This window comes from Zosterops lateralis (genome assembly GCF_965231275.1).
Source record: "Zosterops lateralis genome assembly, chromosome: 14".
NCBI lineage: Eukaryota > Metazoa > Chordata > Aves > Passeriformes > Zosteropidae > Zosterops > Zosterops lateralis.
The window spans coordinates 2,762,577-2,781,774 of NC_139774.1; the positions used below are offsets into that span (position 1 = coordinate 2,762,577).

Sequence of the window (19,198 nt, forward strand, 5' to 3'; positions counted from 1 at the left end):
TGAAGGAGGCTAAACACACTTCAAATTTGATATTGCAACGTTTTTACAATAAAATTACATCTTTGCTCAAATTCCAGCAATGCTCTCTGATTCTCCTCCCAAAAGACCTGGCTTCTCTTTCTTTATTTCATAACACCAGTACTGATGTAGATATGATTTTCTGTATTCCACAAGCACAGAGGTGCAACCAATAAATTGACTGACAAACATGAATCTGTTTTCTGCAGATCCCCACTTCTACAGTTTTGAGCGGAGCTTGGACAACCCTTCAGACATTAAGTTTCTAATGCCCATCTTTATTTAAATTACAGCTTAGTTACTCATCAGCCCTGAGTAAAGAAACACCAAATCCACACATGAATCTTATTCATCATAAATAACATGATCAAAGAATTTCTCTAGCCCAGTCTCTGACACTTTCTGAGGGTTCCTTGGATGCAGGATGAAAGCAAGCTGTGCCTCGCTGGCACTATTCTTTTAGACCACAGTTCACTCCCTGGTAAGCCCTGTTGTTAGTGAATAATGAATGGGCTTGATCACATCACAAGAAGAAGGAGTAAAAAAAAAACAAACAACGAAACAGGTTTGGTCAATAGGTTGGCAAGTGAGTAAATAGAAATACATATACACAGAGGAAAGCACTCAATTTCACAGTTGCTGAATCTAGTCTAACTTTTCAGCTTCTCCTAAAGCAGGTAGATTTCATTGGGCTCATTCATATTATCATCTTTGCCCTATAATTCCACTAAGCAGGTGATCACTTCCACTTTTTGCATTTCCCAGCTCCAAAATACACAACCCACTCCCCCCACCACCACCACCTTACCAGCTTTTCCAAAGAGCAGTATCAGGTCCTCATGCCTGAAGGAACTATTGAAATTCATAGGTTATTAACAGACACCCATTATTAGAACTCGATTTCTCTTTCACCATTTACACTACAATTAATCCCTCAAAGTCTCAAAGACACCAAACCATTTCTGAGGGTCTCCAGCCACCTTTAATGCTGTATTTAATCAGAAAAGAAGGATGTGCATAACTCTGCTCCCTGTTTGAACATAAAGATGGACTATTCACATGTTTCATTAAACAAACCTTTGGCTCAACATTCTCCCTCTCAAAATATTTTCCTCACGAGCCTCTTTGCAAACAATAGTGGGAGTCCTGAAAAACTCACTGCTTACAGAACTCCTCCCTGTGTAGATACTCAACAGGAACATCATGTCCCCCAAAGGCAGCTGAAGTTTCTTTACCACTTTCTTCTGCATCTTTTTTTGATGCTTCATTGTCAAAGTGTTTAAATGTTCAGATTGAGAAGGAACACACTTAAAATCTCTGCTGGTAGAGACACAGGCACTCAAGCTATTTCCTCAAGTCAAAAAGCAGTTCAGTAACACTCTCTCACTTCCCAGAAAACTCAGCCAAACCATGCTAAAACACTATCAACAGGGTATTTTAACTGCAGGGATTAACATTTTGACATTTCACAACTTCCTGTAGAAATCTGTGTTTTCGGTGCAGAATACACCAAATGGGCATCCAGGATTTTTATCTGGCCGTGTGCCTGAACCAACACCTTTCTCTATCCTCTAAAACAACCTAAAGAAAGAAGACTGCACAACACAAGTGAGGCATTTCCCCCTCCTGATGCCAATACAAGTTGGGAACAGAAAATTAAACGGGTTTAACCTGTTGGAATTTTCCACTTTGCCCTTTTACCAAAACATGTGGAGGACCCACAAGGAACCCACCAACAAGAGCAACACTCTAACCATTCATTCCCAGTGGCAAAGAGCTCTCAATCTCCAGTTGTCAATTAATGCCCCTAAAAAGGGCATTTAATAGATTTTCTCACTGAAGATCCACACAAGAATCATGACTCTTCAGAGCTGAAATATTATTTTAAGAAATCAACAGTACTCTAATTAACAGTGGAGCGAAATATTTTTAATGCAGAACAGGACTCCACTCTCAGAATACTAATAATCTGTTTTATTACAGCTCGAAAAATGGAAACATCCTCCAAGCAGGATGGTTCTCATTCCATAGGTTATTTTACCTATAAATCCCTTCTCTGCTAATGGGAGTTAAACTGAAGGAAGATATACAAGACTTGGTTTGCTTAGGGCAAAACTTGCCAAACAACAGGATTTAATTGTTTTAATTTATCTTCAGTTTCTGAAGGTGGAAACAACTGATATTTATTACAATCTCTTGGTCTTCAGATTGTAGAACTTTATTTTTTTGGAATAATACAAACTGACAGTTGCTTAAAGGTAGTTGTTCATTAATAAAATGCCTGTTCTTTCACAAAATAAAGTATGGGTTTCTAAGCTGAAGCTAATCAGGCAGGTTTTCAGAGAAAAACAAGGAATCTGTGTCTGTGTTTACATGGATATGCTCGTGTGTGTAATTGCTGCTATGCCAAGGGTGGTGAGATACAATGCTCTTGCTAGAAAATTGGCTTAAGGCTCCCACCTTCAACATCCACAATCTTTGAAACAGAATAAGCAAGTGAAAAATATCCAGCAATCTCATGGTGAGTAAATACAACCTACAGGAACATTTTCAAGCAGTTCAAATAACCTCTGGCTTCTACACTCGCCTGTGCAGCAGCTCTCAAATCAAGACAGCTACTCACAAACAAAACACAACTCCTACAAATCCTACAGTACACAAGAGTCGAAAACCACTTCTGCACTCTGAAGAACAATATCCCATGTGGCTGCAGTTGCTAGAACTTACCTTCCAGAACTAATAAACAACATGTCCAAGTGAGATCTGAGCATTAAAGGATTCAGGAAGAATGAGCAAAACTAGTTTTGCAAGTCATACTCATTAAGATTCTAATGACACAGCCACAAGCCTGGCATGTGAGAAACCCCAAGAAATCCAAGACACTGAACACAAGACTGATTTTCCTCTAAGCTGTACAGTGGAATCAAGGCTACCACAGGGGATCACCACAACCAAGGCTAAGCCTGGAAACTACAGACAAGGCTTTACATGTGTGTGAGCCATAGTTCTGCCATCTACTTTTCCCAGCTATCCTCAATGCTGAGGACTGAACTGTGACTAATAGAACAGCAGAAATCACTTGCTATTGCCAAACTGCAAAAGAATAAAAGACACAACACTAGGCTGCCATAATGGAAGCCTAGAAGCTCACTTAGGGTTAAAAAGGGTATTTTTAGCCAAACCAGGCAGACAAATCCAGTGAAGATATTAGAACATCTCCCCTAACCACTAACTTCTCTTTCAATCACTGTCAAATTATGGCTTTTATTAATGAACTACCGGATTCACAGCACCTTCTTTAGGTTAGCCTGGTATTTTTAGTATTCCAATCCACACTGGGAAAGACAAGTACAGCTTAACTAGACAACTCTCCCCAGAGTATTTTCACTCTTTTGATCTCACACATTCATCAAGTGGCATTAATTTTGTCCAGTCTTTTTAGAGAGGGAGATGAAGTCCTCAAACAAAGGCATTCCTTTTTTGATTTGCTCTTCTTTCCAGATTCCTTCTGCTCTACTCATCTACTTGGGAAAAACAAGAGATGGAAACCTCAACTAAAAACCAAATTATCTAATCCTGGGGACAGATACCCAACTACTGCTTAGAAATCTGAAGACAGCATTCTCACAGGCGTTACAAGCAGCAAAGGTACCTCCTGGATATTTCAAATACTGTGAGATCCCTGTGAGCACTGCAGCCCCAGCACTGCCCCACAACATCAGCCAGATCCACTGGCAATTTATAAAACCAGAAATAGGCTTTGGGACACAGCAGCCACCAGGTACATGCGAGGAACTGATTTTCATTTTTAAAAGCACTTTAAAAGGGACTAAATTATCCAAATTACCTTAGTGCATGGAGTATCCCAGGAACAGCCTGTTTTCCCCTCAAGACAAAGTTTGGTCCTCACCAAACTGACAGGCTGCTGCACCTTTCTGCTGACAAAAGCTGTGCTGTGTTTTAAGCTGGGGTTTTTTCAAATCCAAAATGCAAAGAGAACTCAAATCTCAAATCCCTGCCCCTTTTGCTTCCTCAGAATACAATTCTCCTTTAAGACTGTACACATCTTAGCAGCTAAACACCTGCAAATAAGTGCTATTTTATGTAGCTCTTTAAGTGTTCCAAAGTAAGGTCTGAAAACTCCAATTTCAGACCAAAACACCACTACAAGTCTGAATATACACCTGTGATAATCAAATGGTATTTCTTTCAAAGCAGGAGGTTTATATCTTTTTGTCCTTGAATTTTGACACTAATGAATAATTTCCAAATCCATTACAAACATCTCAGTCACAAACTGTAGGAGGATTTGAATTAGTCAGGCTTTCATTCTTAACCTAATAAATGTAGAGGCAACTATATCATCATATCTGGATCCAAAACAGGAATGTTTAATATGTATTTCCCAACAGTGATATCTCAGAACTACAGAATGTGAAAATGCTTTTGTGAAAGTTAAAACAGAGGAAAAAGTAAATTCCTGGAGTAATGACTTAATAATTACATATTGACCAAAGCAGCAGGGGAAAAAAAAAAGTCATTTTAGCAAGTTCACTTCCTTCTATTCTTTCCCCATTAATTCTCCCTCTGGTAACATGTGTAATCTCAAATCAATGAAATATCATTTAATTTAAATTAATTTTTCTAACTTTGTATATACAGAAAGAGTGGACCAAGCAACCTGCAACACTGGTAAGAGTTATGAGCTTCTTTTCCATGTTCTGCTCATGATGGGAAATTTCCAGACTCCTGAAGATTGCACTAGTGCCAAAATTTATGTGCTGCCAGATCTGTGTACAAGTCAGGTTCAGAAAAAGAACTACACAAGGAAAGTACCTGCTGCCTCCAGTAAGGCTTCTAGTCTTGCTTGTGTTTCTGGATCCACAGTTCTCAAGTCCGCACCTTCTGCAGCACTCGATAAGAATAACTCCGATGTGGTTTTAAGTACTGGGTTATCAAGATCTTCTTGGTCCAAAATAAATGATTCAACCTGTTTGCCAAGTTAGAAAAACAATGTTACCATTTTTGAAGCTTTAAAGTAAATCTAAAATATTACCCACAAAAAAAAATCCCACAAAAATAATCTGTGCTATCATAATTGTGTTTTAACTGCCAACAACATAGAACAAAACTACAAAAAACATCTGGTCAACTCACTGAAGTAGTAGTTTAAATCACAATAAAACACTAAATCCTGCATAAAAAAATATTGCAAAAATTACAATTTAAAACACCTTAAATACAGCAAGGTCAACTCAGATTAAATACTGAATAAGTGTTATGCATGTTTGCACAGTTAACCACCCGAGCAGGCAGCCACAAGAGGCTGAAACATCTTTGCCACCAGCTCATCTACCAAATTATTAATAAAAGCCACCAGTAATGATTCTGGTACAGCTGGACCTATCTGAGCACCAGGGAAAGATGGAATGTTTTCCTGAGATGCCTTTCACTTCTCTTTTAAAAGCAATTTCAATGGAGGTAGCACAAAGATTTTGTTTGTTTTGAGCAGGAACACAAGAGTTGACCAAAACTCAACACCAAAACATCTGTCTCTGAGCTGGCACTCAGCAGCACCCCAGTCTGCTCTGATTTCTGGACAAGAACAGATCTGCAGGAGGATTAAGCAGGCAGGTATTCCAAGGGAGCAGCAATAATGCTGTCCCAACAGTGCCCCACGTGAGCTCCCAACACAAGCCCGTGGAATTACTCAACATAACACACTGCAGTTTTATGACAGCTTGCCAGAGTAAACAAGGAGGATACCTGACTCACACTCTAATGAGAGCAGAGCTACATTTCAGAATCTCCCAAGCTCAGACATAATTCCCTCTGTTTTCAGTAATATTTTAAGACAAAAACACTATTTCATAATTAGATGTTGTCTTATCTGTATCAACACTGTTGGTGCCTTAGACTTGCCGTAGAAATGAGACATTCCTGTTAACCAGCCACTGCTGCCTTCTCCCACTTCATACCCCAGTCTCATCTTCCTTTCTGTTTCCCCAAAATACTTCCCCCTATTTTTCTCACCCCAGCAGAAGTCTACCATCTCATTTCCCCTGGAAAGGGAAAATTTAAATTTAAAAAAAAAAAAAAATCAAATCAGGCCATCTGCAAATTCATTAAGTGCTCCATTGTGTGAACAATGTTAACAGGATCTGGGAGCAGCACAGAGCACTGCTATTCAAGAGCAACTTGGGTTCCTTCATTTCTTCCCCTTTTTGATATGTAAATGGCTATAACACTATCCCCTGGTGTCCAAGCCAGCCCTGTGTGCCAGGGAAATGCTAACATTGGCATAAAATGGGAATCAGGGAGCAAATATGACTTTTTAGGAACATGGAACACGAAGCCCCCATCTCAATTGATATTTGTGATCCTGGCCAGCTTACAGACAGTAGATCTTGTGTGCCAGGCACAAATATTAAAGGTAAGGCAGCAGGCTCTGATTTGGTGCTCAGAGAAGCAAGATTTCTAGGTTAATCCAAGTGATGGTCCTCAAATAAGAAACTGTCCATTTTAAGAAGTAACTGAACATTAAACAAGCAGAAAATTTAGTGACCTAAACCCATGATACATTTGTATGACAAACAAAGAAGAGCTATTTACAGTCCACAGCAAAGTGCATTCCCTAAAGTAAGAGCCCCCTCAGCAGAACTCAAATTCCAGCTTAGTCCATAGCCAGCTTAAGGACTCCCTGCTTTCATGAGCTCTGATGCAAAACTGACTTCTGGGAAAATTCACCCTTACCTACATGAGTACTTCAGGGTTTTTAATTTTTTTTTCCCACAAGACTACACAAGGCATTAATATGATGGAAATATTATTCCTATTGCAACATGTTTGTGTGATCTGGTGAAGGGCAGAAATTCCCCACTGTGTGTACATGACTAGTCATTATACACAGCTGAGAGCTAAATACAAGCAATTTTATTAGATGCCCATGGACATTTTTCTTTGTCAACTACATCACTACATTTAACAGCAGTCCACCCTTTTGAGGACATAGCAAAAGGAGTAAAAATGTCACCTACCGCTGAAGCAACTACACTTGAGAACAACAAACACTGCAGAAACACTCAGTGGCTCCTGGCAAGCCCCAGGGTTCAGCCTTGGGAAGAGCCAGGCAATCCTCAGCCAAGGGAAGCACAGCAGCCCTGCAGCAACCTGCCAGAGGCTGTTCTGCTGCAAATTCTAAAACTTCATGGTTTTGACACTTTGGGAAAGATATGGACCATTTTCTCCCTGACTGCTGCCAGCCCAAGCTCACTAGGATATATTTAGTGAATATTACAGGCAACAATCCACCTCTCAAACCTAAATCAGTGTTAATTCACCATTCACAAACACTCAGCTTGCAAGGAACCTCTCTCCCCCTGACAGGGAATAATACATTTTGCTTACAGGAACCTCTAAACAAGTGTCTTTTTAGCAGTAATTGCGCAAACACTACTAATTAGAGTAAATTGCACACACGGTTTTTACTTGAGAATACAAGTTGGGTAGTACTGGTGCAGTCTGCTCTTTTCACCACTCTTTTAAACTCTTCCTACCATTCAGCTCTTCTTTACATCAGCAACTGCACTTCCAGAGACCCTGCACATTTAAAATCCCACAAAAAACCTTGCTTCATATACAATATTTTCATTATAGTTCTGTATCACAAGAAGGCAGATGCTTTCATTATTACTGCACGTTGAGCATCAATTTTTAGGTTTTGTTTTGATTTTTAGTAAGAGCTTAATAACATACCCACAATACAAATATAACTTGAGTGTGATAATACTGAAAATCCATATGCAAAATGTTAAAATAGTTGCACCACCGCCAGTCTCCCAGAATAAACTTCAATGTATTCTCAAGTCAGAATGTCTGACATTTCTGTAAATCAATGCAGTTTCTCACACACTAAGACAAAGCCAGAGAGAATGAACAGTTGGATATCTTATCACTAATAGCAGAGTGAGAAATTACCTAATTGATCAGATGGCTCTTGTGAATGGCAGTGACCTACAGTGATCACATATTAATAATAATTTTTTAAAAAAATCAAACTATCCCAAATATACCAAACAAATCTGGCTTTAAAAAAAAAAAAAAAACAAAACAAACAAACAAACAAACAAAAAAAACCACAAACACACAAAAAAACCACCACCAAAAACCCCCTTCATTAAAAATCAAAACAAGCAAGTAAAAAATCCAAACATATTTCACATTAGCATTCCTGGAAGACATAATACACTGCTCATGTGGCAAAATTTAGGCACTCTGCTCTATCCTAATCAGATCTGCAGCAAAGTGATAGAGTACCCAGTCACTGTGCTATTTTTGGATTATTTTGCGAGCTGCTTTGGGCAGTTAATAAGCATCTTAGGAAGGCTCATTAGGAACACAGGGACTCAAGATATTATTTTAACTGCCAAAACAATTTCACCTTCCCAGTCAAAACCCAAAGCTGCACGGGACTTGAGGGCAGAGCTTCACCACACTGTGTCTCGTGCTCCTCCAAAGCAACCATGGACTTTGCCTGAAGTTCTGCAAAGGGCTGCAGCAGCCTCACAGCTCTGGAGATCCAGTTACAGCCCTGGTTCCTCCCTCCAGAGCAGCCATATCGCAGCCTCGTGGCCTCAACCCCATCAGTGGTGATATGTTAACACCAGGACGGGGTTTACTGCAGGTCAGGGGGATGCAGAGGGACTTTGCAGGCACCAACATCACTGGTAATTCTGCTGAGATGGACAATGACGTGCAGAGTTACAACACATTTCTAATATTAAATCTAAACTGATCTTCCTTATGTTGCACTACTGCAAAGTACTTTTCCCAGAATAGCCTGGACCTGCTCACAAATAGCCTGTTCCTGACAGGCTACAGAGGATGGAAAAGCTTCCTGGGAAGCTGTGGAGCACCGTTCTCTCCTCCTGCAGCAAAGGGCAGCAGCAGAGATGGCTCCTTCTACCTTCTCCTTCCATTTGTGCCACACTAGTGTTCCTGGGAAGACAATCTTTACAAAAAATCTTGATAGGAAAAAAAAAGGTACTGTTAAATTATTTCCTTGAACTTCTATTTTCCAGGAACTCCTTGAACTATGAACACTTTCTTAGGGGTAACAATACTCATTGCTCTGTTTGCGAAGTGTTTACAAATAATGAGGACCCAAGCTCTTGACTGCAGCTCCTATTTTTTATGCAAATAAACAACTGCCTGAATTTCTCTTCTGTGTTAGGAAACCCTGCCTAACTACTTCTATAATTCCATTTGGACATTTTCACTCCATAATTAACACCATGTGCAATGCTGTATTAGAATCACACTAGAAAGTTCTTGGGGATTTTTCTGATAAACTCAACCTCTAACAGTTTATCTTGTCATGTTCTTTATTAAACTCAATGCCAATACTGGATTAATACTTGCAATCCTGCTCTAAAAGTTTTGGGGAATAGTGATAGCACATAACACTAAGTTAAGAAGAAAAATTAGTTTGTATTTCACATTTGACATTAAAGCCCTTTCAATTTCACATATAAAGGATGTCAGCTATCAAAACCACTAAAAATAATTATTCCAAAGAGAAAGTAAAGTGAAGGACTTTGTCCCTGACATGACACTCTAAGATACTCCCTACAACAAGTAAATGTAGCACTACCCCCTTGGTGTGGACCTAATACCACCAAAAAGGCCTGGTTTTGATCTACCAGAAAATGCACTTTTCAACAGCCTCCCCCTGCCAGCCCAGCCAAACATTTTTGCACTTGCTTAAGGTGCCTTCCTGCACAACCATTTCAGTTTCAAGAGAAGGAGAAAAGGAAGAGGAAAAAAGCACACACTAATGTGGGTATTTTCACAGAACCATTCAGTGGGGTCTCAGGACACTGCTGTTTCTTGGTACGTTAAAGCTACAGAAAGAAAATAAACATTTCAGGGAAGTACTCTAGAGTCAGTACCTAGAAACAACATAGAATCAATGGGAACATCAATTCAGACATAATTAATTATATAAAACCATACCCACTCTGTTTGGCTGGAGCTGTAATTTCTGAAAACAGTTTCTTCCATTAAAAAACAAAAGTTCCAGCCCATGAAGACAGCAGCCCCATGAGCTGTGAATCACCAAGCACTGTCCAGCTCTGTGGATGCAGTGATTGCACACGATCCTGCCTGCCCGGGGGGCACAGGGTGCTCGGGGCCATCACCACCTCAATGGGGAGAACAAAGTACCTGAAGCTTCATTTCCAGCCACTGCTCACCTTGTGACACGTCAGACACTTTCACAGGTTGTTCTAACACATCAAAAGGGGAGAAAACTTGGGGGAGGAAACAAGTAATTTCTGCCACTTCACTGAAATTCATGGACTTCCAAAGAGGTCTGACAAGCAGGAAGATCATTCTTCTGGGAACAGGAAGGCATTAGAGCGTGTCAGCTCCCTGAGAGGCCACAGACCTGACCACGGCTCCACCTTTCAGTGGAGCTGTCAGTGCCCAGCACCTGCAGCAGCAGCTCCATAGGCAGGGCATTAGATGGGAGGGTGGGGAGAGAAAGGGTGCAAATCTGTTTAGCTCTGACTGCAATAGGAAGCTGACTGACTGGAGGCAGGATTAGCTAAAGGACAGCCTTTATTCCCATAGATATTAAGCAATTCCCAGCTGATGAAACAAGCAGCTATAGGATCTGGGCTGCGATGAGCTCATTTCAGAGCACAGGTTCATGTTGCAGACGCTGCTATAGATACAGTGTAAATACAAGTGGACACGACCTCACAATTTGTTGCTGCAGGAAAAGAAAGCCTCTCACACACAGTGTGGGCCACGACTCCAACATCCATACACAAAACTCAATGTTCTTGATGTGTTACCACACAAAATGACTAAAATAAAGGGAGAGACAGCAGGCAGTGAGCAAGGACTGACATCTTCATGGCTATTTCACCACAGGGTCTCAAGCCTGACACCCCAAGTCACCAGTCAGTTCTCAAAATTACAGCTGTTATTTGAAACATGCAGATAAAACAATAAATGAGAATTAATGTTTTATACTAGTAGTCTTCCTTTCCAGAGATTGCTGATCCTGGTTTTCAGTTTTCTTGCACTCATACTGAACCATAAGCAGACACTGCTGGATAAGCAGCTGTCAAATGGTTCATGTCAATTTAACCATTTACCTGATTTCTCTCTTAAGCAGACAACTGACACTATGCCATTTAAGTAGTTCTGAATACCAAAAACTACATCCTATCACAAGCCTCTGGAAAGAGCCGTCTGATCTATGCATCTTCCAGAAACAGTTTATTTTTATTAAAACACTGTTTCACAACAATAAGCAACATGATTGCACCCTGTTAACCTCACAGAATTAAGGCACAGAACACACAGGTAGACTCCCTTAGTACAAGAAACTGGCAATGTTACAAAGTTTCTCTGTATAACAAAAAAGAAAGATTTACCCCTCTCAGTAACTACTAAAAAACCCCAAAGAACTGTTAAAACCAGCCTGCAGCTATCACATATTCAATGTCTGATAAACAAAAATAATTATGACTATATTTTCCCTATGTACTAAACAATCTTTTGCAGCAAAGAGCTGTCATGTACAGAACTTGAACTGACAACTGAAGCTTACCCAAAATTCACATCAATCCCAGTAAATCAAGTGCCAATTCTTGACATGTACTTTACGCCAAAGAAAACCTTTACATGGAAACCAGGACACTCGACTAAAATAAGCACCACTTGGACTAAGCACTCCTTGTTTTCCTGTACTCTATCTCAGTCCACTCTATATCATGTTTTTGGTGCTCCATCTTCCCCATGTGCTCTAGGATTCCCTCCTTGCCTGTTTTTCCTATCTAATATTTCCACAGAAAAAGCCCTTTTCTTTCCTCATCCCAAACCAAGAAACAGCTGGGGTAATTCAATATTTGATTTATTAGTGTATAAAACAGAATTGTTGCATCAATTTAGCCAGGGCTTTCAGGAGGGTGTCCTTGCTCAAGTATTAATTCCCAGGCATTAAAATAAACTGAAGGCAACTTTTAAGACAGAAGATGAATAGACACATTTGTTTGCTGATGTAAAAGCCCACACCCAACCAAGATGGGAAGCATTCTAAGCCCATTTCTTCTTGGAAATGACCTTTTAAGATGTCTTTTCCATCCAAGGGGACAATGCCTAAATAGAAAAAAAATCACACAAGTGGATCTTGAATACAATAGTAATTCAATAATCTGTTTCCAGGCCAACCTATACATCTCAGACACAGGAGTCTCAACATCTAAAGTGACTAATTAAGTTATCTAGAGGATTATGGCAAGCTGAAAATCGTCCTGGGCTTTCTGCCCCTCTCAGAGCCCAAGCTAGTGGCAGCTATTCTTTTCAGGGCTTGGATAAACAGGTCTGTGCACTCTGTCCTACTGCCAAATAACAGAAACTCCAATGCAACTCCTGAGACATCGCTTAGTCATTTCAAAGAAACTATCTGAGAGCCCTGGCTAAGCTCTGATCCAATGAAAATTCAAGATGTATCAGTACAAGGGCTTAAAAATGTAACTATTTTATAATAACAATCAAAAGAGAGACATGTGTCTAAGCTATAGATACAGTGTAAATTACAGATACAGTTATAGATACAGTTGGATTTATCCTAAGAAATCCTAAATACCAAATATCCACATGAGACTCCTTTTTCCCCTGGCTTCCTTTCAGGCTGTGGAGGAACACACTCTAATGAGATGATGCTCAGAAGTCACCATGATGGAGGATCACAGTTTGGGAGCAGATCATTCAGCCCCAAATGCTGATCTCCCCTCTTCCCTCGGTTTGAAATATGACTGACTTACACCGACCTGCCACGTGTCAGTTTAATTCATGATTTTGGAAAGGGAAAGGTTCAACAGGTTTAGGGATCTTCCTAGAAGAAAATCTTAGTTAATTAGTAATCCAAATGTTTTACTAAAGGCAAGGGAGAATAACTTAGGGATCTAGCTAAAACTTAATGCTAAAACACAAAATGTTAAAAACATGTGAGATGACTTTCTACTGGCCCACTGTCCACCAGCCAATAAAACATCATTTTTTTACTATTATTAGGGAGAATTTTCTTCCTGCAGGAAGGTACCTTTGAAAAGCTCTCCTGGCCAGAAGGGCAAGTCTCTACACTTGTCTCTTTTCAGAGAGATACCACCAGCACTTGGACAAACATATCATCATAATTCAACTGTAAGTAACCCCTCTCAGTCTACAGCCCTTTTCCTACACATTCTGGGATGCTTTGGAAGAGCTAAAGATGAAAAAAAATACGAAAAAATATCTCAAACCCCTCTTGAAAGCAAAGGACCAAAGTGAGTAAGGGGTCTCATCTCACAAAAAGCAGGAAAGAAGTAACAGGATCCAGCACAGGACCAATTCTTTTATTTGTTTTATCATAGTAAGTGTTTTCTATCTGCACTTGAGCACAAGTTACACAATACTTCAAAAATTGAGAAAATTTTCTAGTATTTTATAAAACTTTCAAATAATCAACATTACATAAGAAAAAAATTCTTAAGCAATGAGTTGCAAGAGTAAAAATAAGATGCTATCCTATAACAATATGTATTTCCATAAATTTCACTTGCTCAGCATTCCTCCAAAAATATGCAAAATAAAAACTCTGCACTTTCACAATGGAAAGGGAGAACTATTTGTTGAGGAAAAAACTCCTCAAAATTATCTGTATACTATCACAATATATATCTGTGAATATTAAGAACTACAGCATATCATCCTAACTAAATTAACCCCTAAATCCAAATATCAATTCACCTGTACCCCACTTTGCCAGAGGCAGCATGGGTTTATACCATAGATTGCAACCTTGTTACTGCAGTCTTTTTTGTTGCTACAAAAACAAGTATTTGTATCATTTCAAAGTTAAAGTAATCTTTAGTTTGGTGTACACCAAGGTCATATGAGGTATCAGGGAGAAAGTTTCTATTTGAGATAACCTCTGAGGCCAGACACTGTTCAAAAACCTCCTGAATTTACCTAAGTACTTGCACAAATCACTGATTCCTGAGGTTTGCTTACAGTATCCCATTCCAGCAGAAGGCCATTCCCACGAGGAAGATAAGGTTTACACCAGGCCTTTGGCTGGGGTTTGCAGGGCACATGAGCTGCTGCTGGGGAAGAAAGGATCTGCAGGAGACAAATGAAAGCACCTGCTGAAGAGTGAGGCCTCAGAGCTCCCCTTAAACTGTGCCACAAAGAGCCCTCAAGCAAAATGCAGGACATATTTTTTCCTGCTTCATGAAGGTTTTGGTGGGAAAGAAACCCAAGGTTCCTTCTTCTATGTAAGTCAAGACTTGCCTCTGTTTTCAATCCAAGAATCACTTTTATTCCTCAATAACAGCTTACTACTTTAAAGGAATCTTCATATACGTTACAAGAACTCAAAATTACCTACTAAGGTTGAAGCTCTGCAGCCTTCTCACCTGCAGGGCCTGAGCCCCAGCTGTGGCTCCAACAAACACCCCAGTTCAGCCCTGGAGCTGCTCCCAGCTGTAAAGGGCAGGCCACATGTGCGCACAGAAAAAAGAGTGTCTGTGTATTCCCCCTCCCTCCACACTGACCATTCTGTCAAGTGAATGCTGCAGGGATGGCCTGAGCCCTGAGCAGGGGACAATGTCCCCATGGCACCACCCAACTGTCCTCACAGCTGGATTTCAGCATCCTCCAAGCCAAGGAAAGAGACACAAGAGCTGCCCAATATCAAGCCCACAGAGGAGCAGCTGGGCAGCCCCAGTATAAATCAGAACACATGAACTCATGATTCAGCATTAATGCTCAAACAAACCCTTCCACCCCCACCAGACTGTAACTAGTTGACTGGTGAAACCTATGTGCAAATTTGTACCTAAATATAGATGTTCTGCTAAATTTGGCAAATCTCTCCTTACCAAGGGGTTGCATATTTATGTAATTATACAGTAGTATTTCACATCTTTACTTTCTACACCTATCATTAGAAAACAGTTGCTGACATTTATTTTAGGTCATGCACTCAACTGGGTCAAGCTGCACTAAAGGGAGACCCAAGTTCTGCAAGAAACCTTAGAAATCAGTTCACTGTAAAATGTTTTTGAATAGGATTAACCGTAACTACACCGCTTGTTTCTGGTTACCACAGGCCAGACTTGCAAAGTTACTGAGATACCATAATTTTTCTGAAGTCAGATGCCTAATCAGACTGGGAACTGGGAATAAATGAACACCTTACTAACTCCCTGCATCCTGAAGAGTCATCTCAAAACTTCTGGAAACCTGAACATGTTATCCCTTAGTGTTTTCTAATCAGTGAATAATTCCTGGAAGAAAATTTTACATTTTCTTCCATCTCTTACCTCCTTAACTTTGAAAGAGCTTGTCAAAAGAAAAAACATCAACTGCTAAAACTGAAACCTATATTTTTCAGAGAAAAGGTTTTTCTGCTTAATACTATCTACCTGAACTTGCATCCACTTTTTGAATTTCTACTCCTTATGGTAGAGAAAATGCTGCTATTTACATTGTTTCTAATACAATGAAAATTAAAGTGTCTGAGCATTACATTAACTTCAAAAGTCAAAAGATGCATTGTGCACACATTTACAAAGCAGATCCATGTTAGGAAGGTCCAACAATGCAGCAATGACTTTGATAGACAACACTTGTAATTTGAAACAAACTACATATTTAATCTGAATTTCAAACACAGTTTAAAAATTAAGAGGCCTCGGATTGTGGGCAGGGGGGCCCCAGACAAAATCTCCAGGTACTGAACTGCTCTGGAGTGCATGCCATTCAACTACTCATCCTACTCCTTGTAGGAGGTATGTTATGTCTGATTTTTAATTATGCTTTATGTAAATATCCCCAGAGGCTTATGCAATAGGTACAGGCTTAAGTAAGGCAAGCTGGTGGAGGCAGCTCAGGAGAGAAGTCCAGAGCTGAGCTGACTCCATAGCCAAGGGCTGGGTGAGCCCCAGTTGTCATTGAAGGCTACAAACCCCTGAATTACAGAATATGAGAGATCTGCTACATTTGTACACTCACTGCCAAAAGCCACTTACTGAACCAAGCTCCCAGATCCCCTGGTACTCCTGTGGGCACCGCCAGCTTCTGCTCCTTGATTTACAACAGCTCAGCAGAGGCAGCGTCCCCCAGCCCCAACCCAGCCACATCCATCACCTGCCTCAGCTCCTGCTGCCACACTCTGCTGCTGGCAGGGCTTTGGGTGAGGACCTGCACTTCCTGTGGCCACCAAACACCCCACGGACATGCACTGACCAGCACTGCCCTCCCAGCACACCTCCACCTTGCCCTGCAGCCCTCACAGCCAGGTGGAGGAGGCTGTTTAATGCTTGTGCCTTTGGCACCACTCAAAGTGCCAGCAAAATTCACAAGGAGTGGTAATAATACACTTAAAGTCACACCAAAAATCTCACTCTAAACAAGTTGCAGGCTGTGTTCACACCCTGATCAAGCTTAGAAGGCAACTAAGCAACTATTTGCACTGAGGTCAAAACCACCTCATTTCCCAGGCTGCAGCCAGCGGTGGAAGTTTCTCTGAGCACCCAGAGATCCACAGCAGCCAGTTTTACACAGGAGCAGCACAAACCTCCTGGCTTCGTCCCTCCGTGCCCAAAGACGTGCTTCAGCTTGCAATTGCTTCTATTTGCATGTGATAATTTTAACTGGTAATTCTAGAAAACGCTCTGTACAGCTGCATTCAAATTTCACCTTGTGGACCTAACACGACTCATCTGGAGAGGATCCACTTGAGTCCTTGGTTTCCCAACCAAGAGCCTGGTGACTGCCACAGGCAGGCACTGAGCCAGGAAACCAGAAAGCTTCGATTTTCTCCCAGTTCTGCAGGCCAGGATAAATGGGGCACACCCTCTTCACCTGTAAAATGGGGACACTACTCTCCACTGTAAAGTACGTGGGAGATCTGATCTAAGAAATGCAATATGTTTTCAAAAAGGTTAGGTTAAAATATATTGCTCCTTTCGTTCTCTGGATAAATGCTTCATTACACTCGTTGTCCTGCACTTCCCTGATGATTTTCTTTTTTAACTAATTTGCCATTTTGACCAGTCCAATTATTTTAGCATATTAAACTGAGACTAATACAAGAATACAAAACCTAAATACCACTGCAGACATGCAGCAGAGCCTACAGAATACTGTACCATTGTTTTTATGGCTTCAAAAGTAGAGAGAAGAGAACAGATCAAGGCAGCATGGCAAAAACTCACTTTTTTTTTTTTTTTTTTTTTTTTTTTTTTTTTTTTTTTTTTAAATTCTCCCTTCTAGTTCTCACTAATTCCACCCACTGGTAATAGCTGAAGGCATACACCCAAATCAGTGACTCATGGCACAAGACCACAGTCCAAACAGTGACTGACTGGCTTCTCAAAGCAGCACAGTTCAAGAATTGCAATGTTCCATCCCTGGACCTTAACTGCCTTTTCTTTGCTCAAAAAAAGAAAACAAAGCAAACAAACAAAGAGAAACACCCATCACTGACAACAGGTGCTTCCTTAGTTCTCAGGAAAAAAAAAAAAAAACAACAACCTGAAATAAAAATTCCTCCTTGGTGCTCCCAGCCCAGCCTGGCACATTCTTCCCAGCCCTGCTCTTCCCCAGGTAACTCTCCACAACCAGAAACACAAGACACAAGAACTCCCCAGGCAATTTCAGCTCTGAGATTTGCCCACCTCCTGTCCATGTGTGCTGGAAAACTGCAAATGTTTCAATTCCAATAATTTCTTCTATTCTGTATTTTTCCCAGGAATTTCAAACAGATCATTTAGCTTTAAGAACTGTTTGGGAACCTTTATTTTTATGACCTCAATGGCAACCTCCCAGACACATTATTTATAATAGGCTGTCTTTCTTAATACTTGCTATTAGTCAAAAGAGTGCTTAGTAAACATCCTAGTTGTCCAATCTTCACATCCCTTAAATAATGGGGTGGGTTCAAAAGGGATAAGCTTTTAAAGTAGGACTCTGCTCACCCAGTAAAGAGCCACAAACACCCTGATACAGCCCACTTCTCGTCATTTTTCCAGGTTCTGTAGCTACTGCTTTGTTATCTTCAAAGATACATTGAAATGTGACATAAAAGACCCCCTAGAGAGCAGGCACTCATGGATTACTCCTGCCCTACTTCATCCATGGTAAATCTTCCAGCTCCCCCAAACAGGTATATACTGGAACACCTAATTCCATATGGGACTGAATGTGGATGTCCAGGACATCAATCACACAAGGAATGTTCACATACAAGTGCTCATCTGCCTGATCATTACATTTTGAGTTTGGTTAAACGTCCTGCTGTTAGCACCACATCTAATGTAGCTTAGGTGGTCGTGAGCAAAATGTAAATGTGGATCTGCATCAGTTTAATCACCTTTTTTTATTCAGGTAAGACCTGGTTCAGGTTTTGGGTGGGCTGGACAAAAGATACTCATCAATAGAATGCAAAAAATGCAGCCACAGGAGGATGAGTGCAGGCTCCCCCCTTCCATCTCTCCAGAAGGAGCAAGGACACATCCTGAAGTGCACTGGCTTGGCCTCCAAATTAAAAATGGTATCTATCATCTTGGCTATTTTGTTCCTCCTGCAGAAGCCCAAAGGAACTGCAAAAAGCCTGCAAGGAGTAAGTAGCCACTTTCTCCTGCTTTCCACTAAAACTCTGTGAGGGCTATGATCCAGCTGTGATCCCATCTTGTGCTAAGAGACTACTGAGGAATGAAGATTCACCCTTCGGTGCGGCAGTGACAGATAAAAGCCTTCATTTACCTTCTCTCCCTAGGCTACATAAAGCAGCATTAAATGCCAGTTAACAGGTCCAACAACGCTCCATTTGGGTTGGGATAAGGCCCCCGTCCCTCCTCCACACCCTCCCTTTAAACCTCTCCGCAGGTTTGGAAGATCAAAGGAAGACATCTCCACTACCCTCTTCCATTTTGTTGAGTAAGAAATATTTCTATTGCATAAAAGCGTGTGTGTATAGCTATATCTACAGGAATTCATCCGTGTCTAGGAACCCCGAGTCCAGGGCAGCAAGAGTGGGGCTGACGGCTTCACTTTGTTCTCCGTCGGGTGCAGGATCTCGCCTCCCCCTCCAAACCCGCTCCCAGGTGGAAGCGGCTCC

General features: G+C 40.8%; 1 protein-coding gene across 9 annotated transcripts in view; it reads right to left on the minus strand.

Moving 5' to 3' along the window:
• LOC310915289 (ankyrin repeat and KH domain-containing protein 1-like) overlaps window positions 1-19,198 on the minus strand; it is a gene marked incomplete at its 5' end in the record, with an annotated part of 99,646 nt that overhangs the window by 79,889 nt on the left and 559 nt on the right. For all 9 annotated transcript variants that reach the window (XM_083872054.1, XM_083872053.1, XM_083872051.1 and 6 more), the window contains one exon: window positions 4,855-5,008. In XM_083872054.1, coding sequence (XP_083728180.1) covers window positions 4,855-5,008 — 154 coding nt within the window. The remainder of the gene's footprint in view (window positions 1-4,854; window positions 5,009-19,198) is intronic.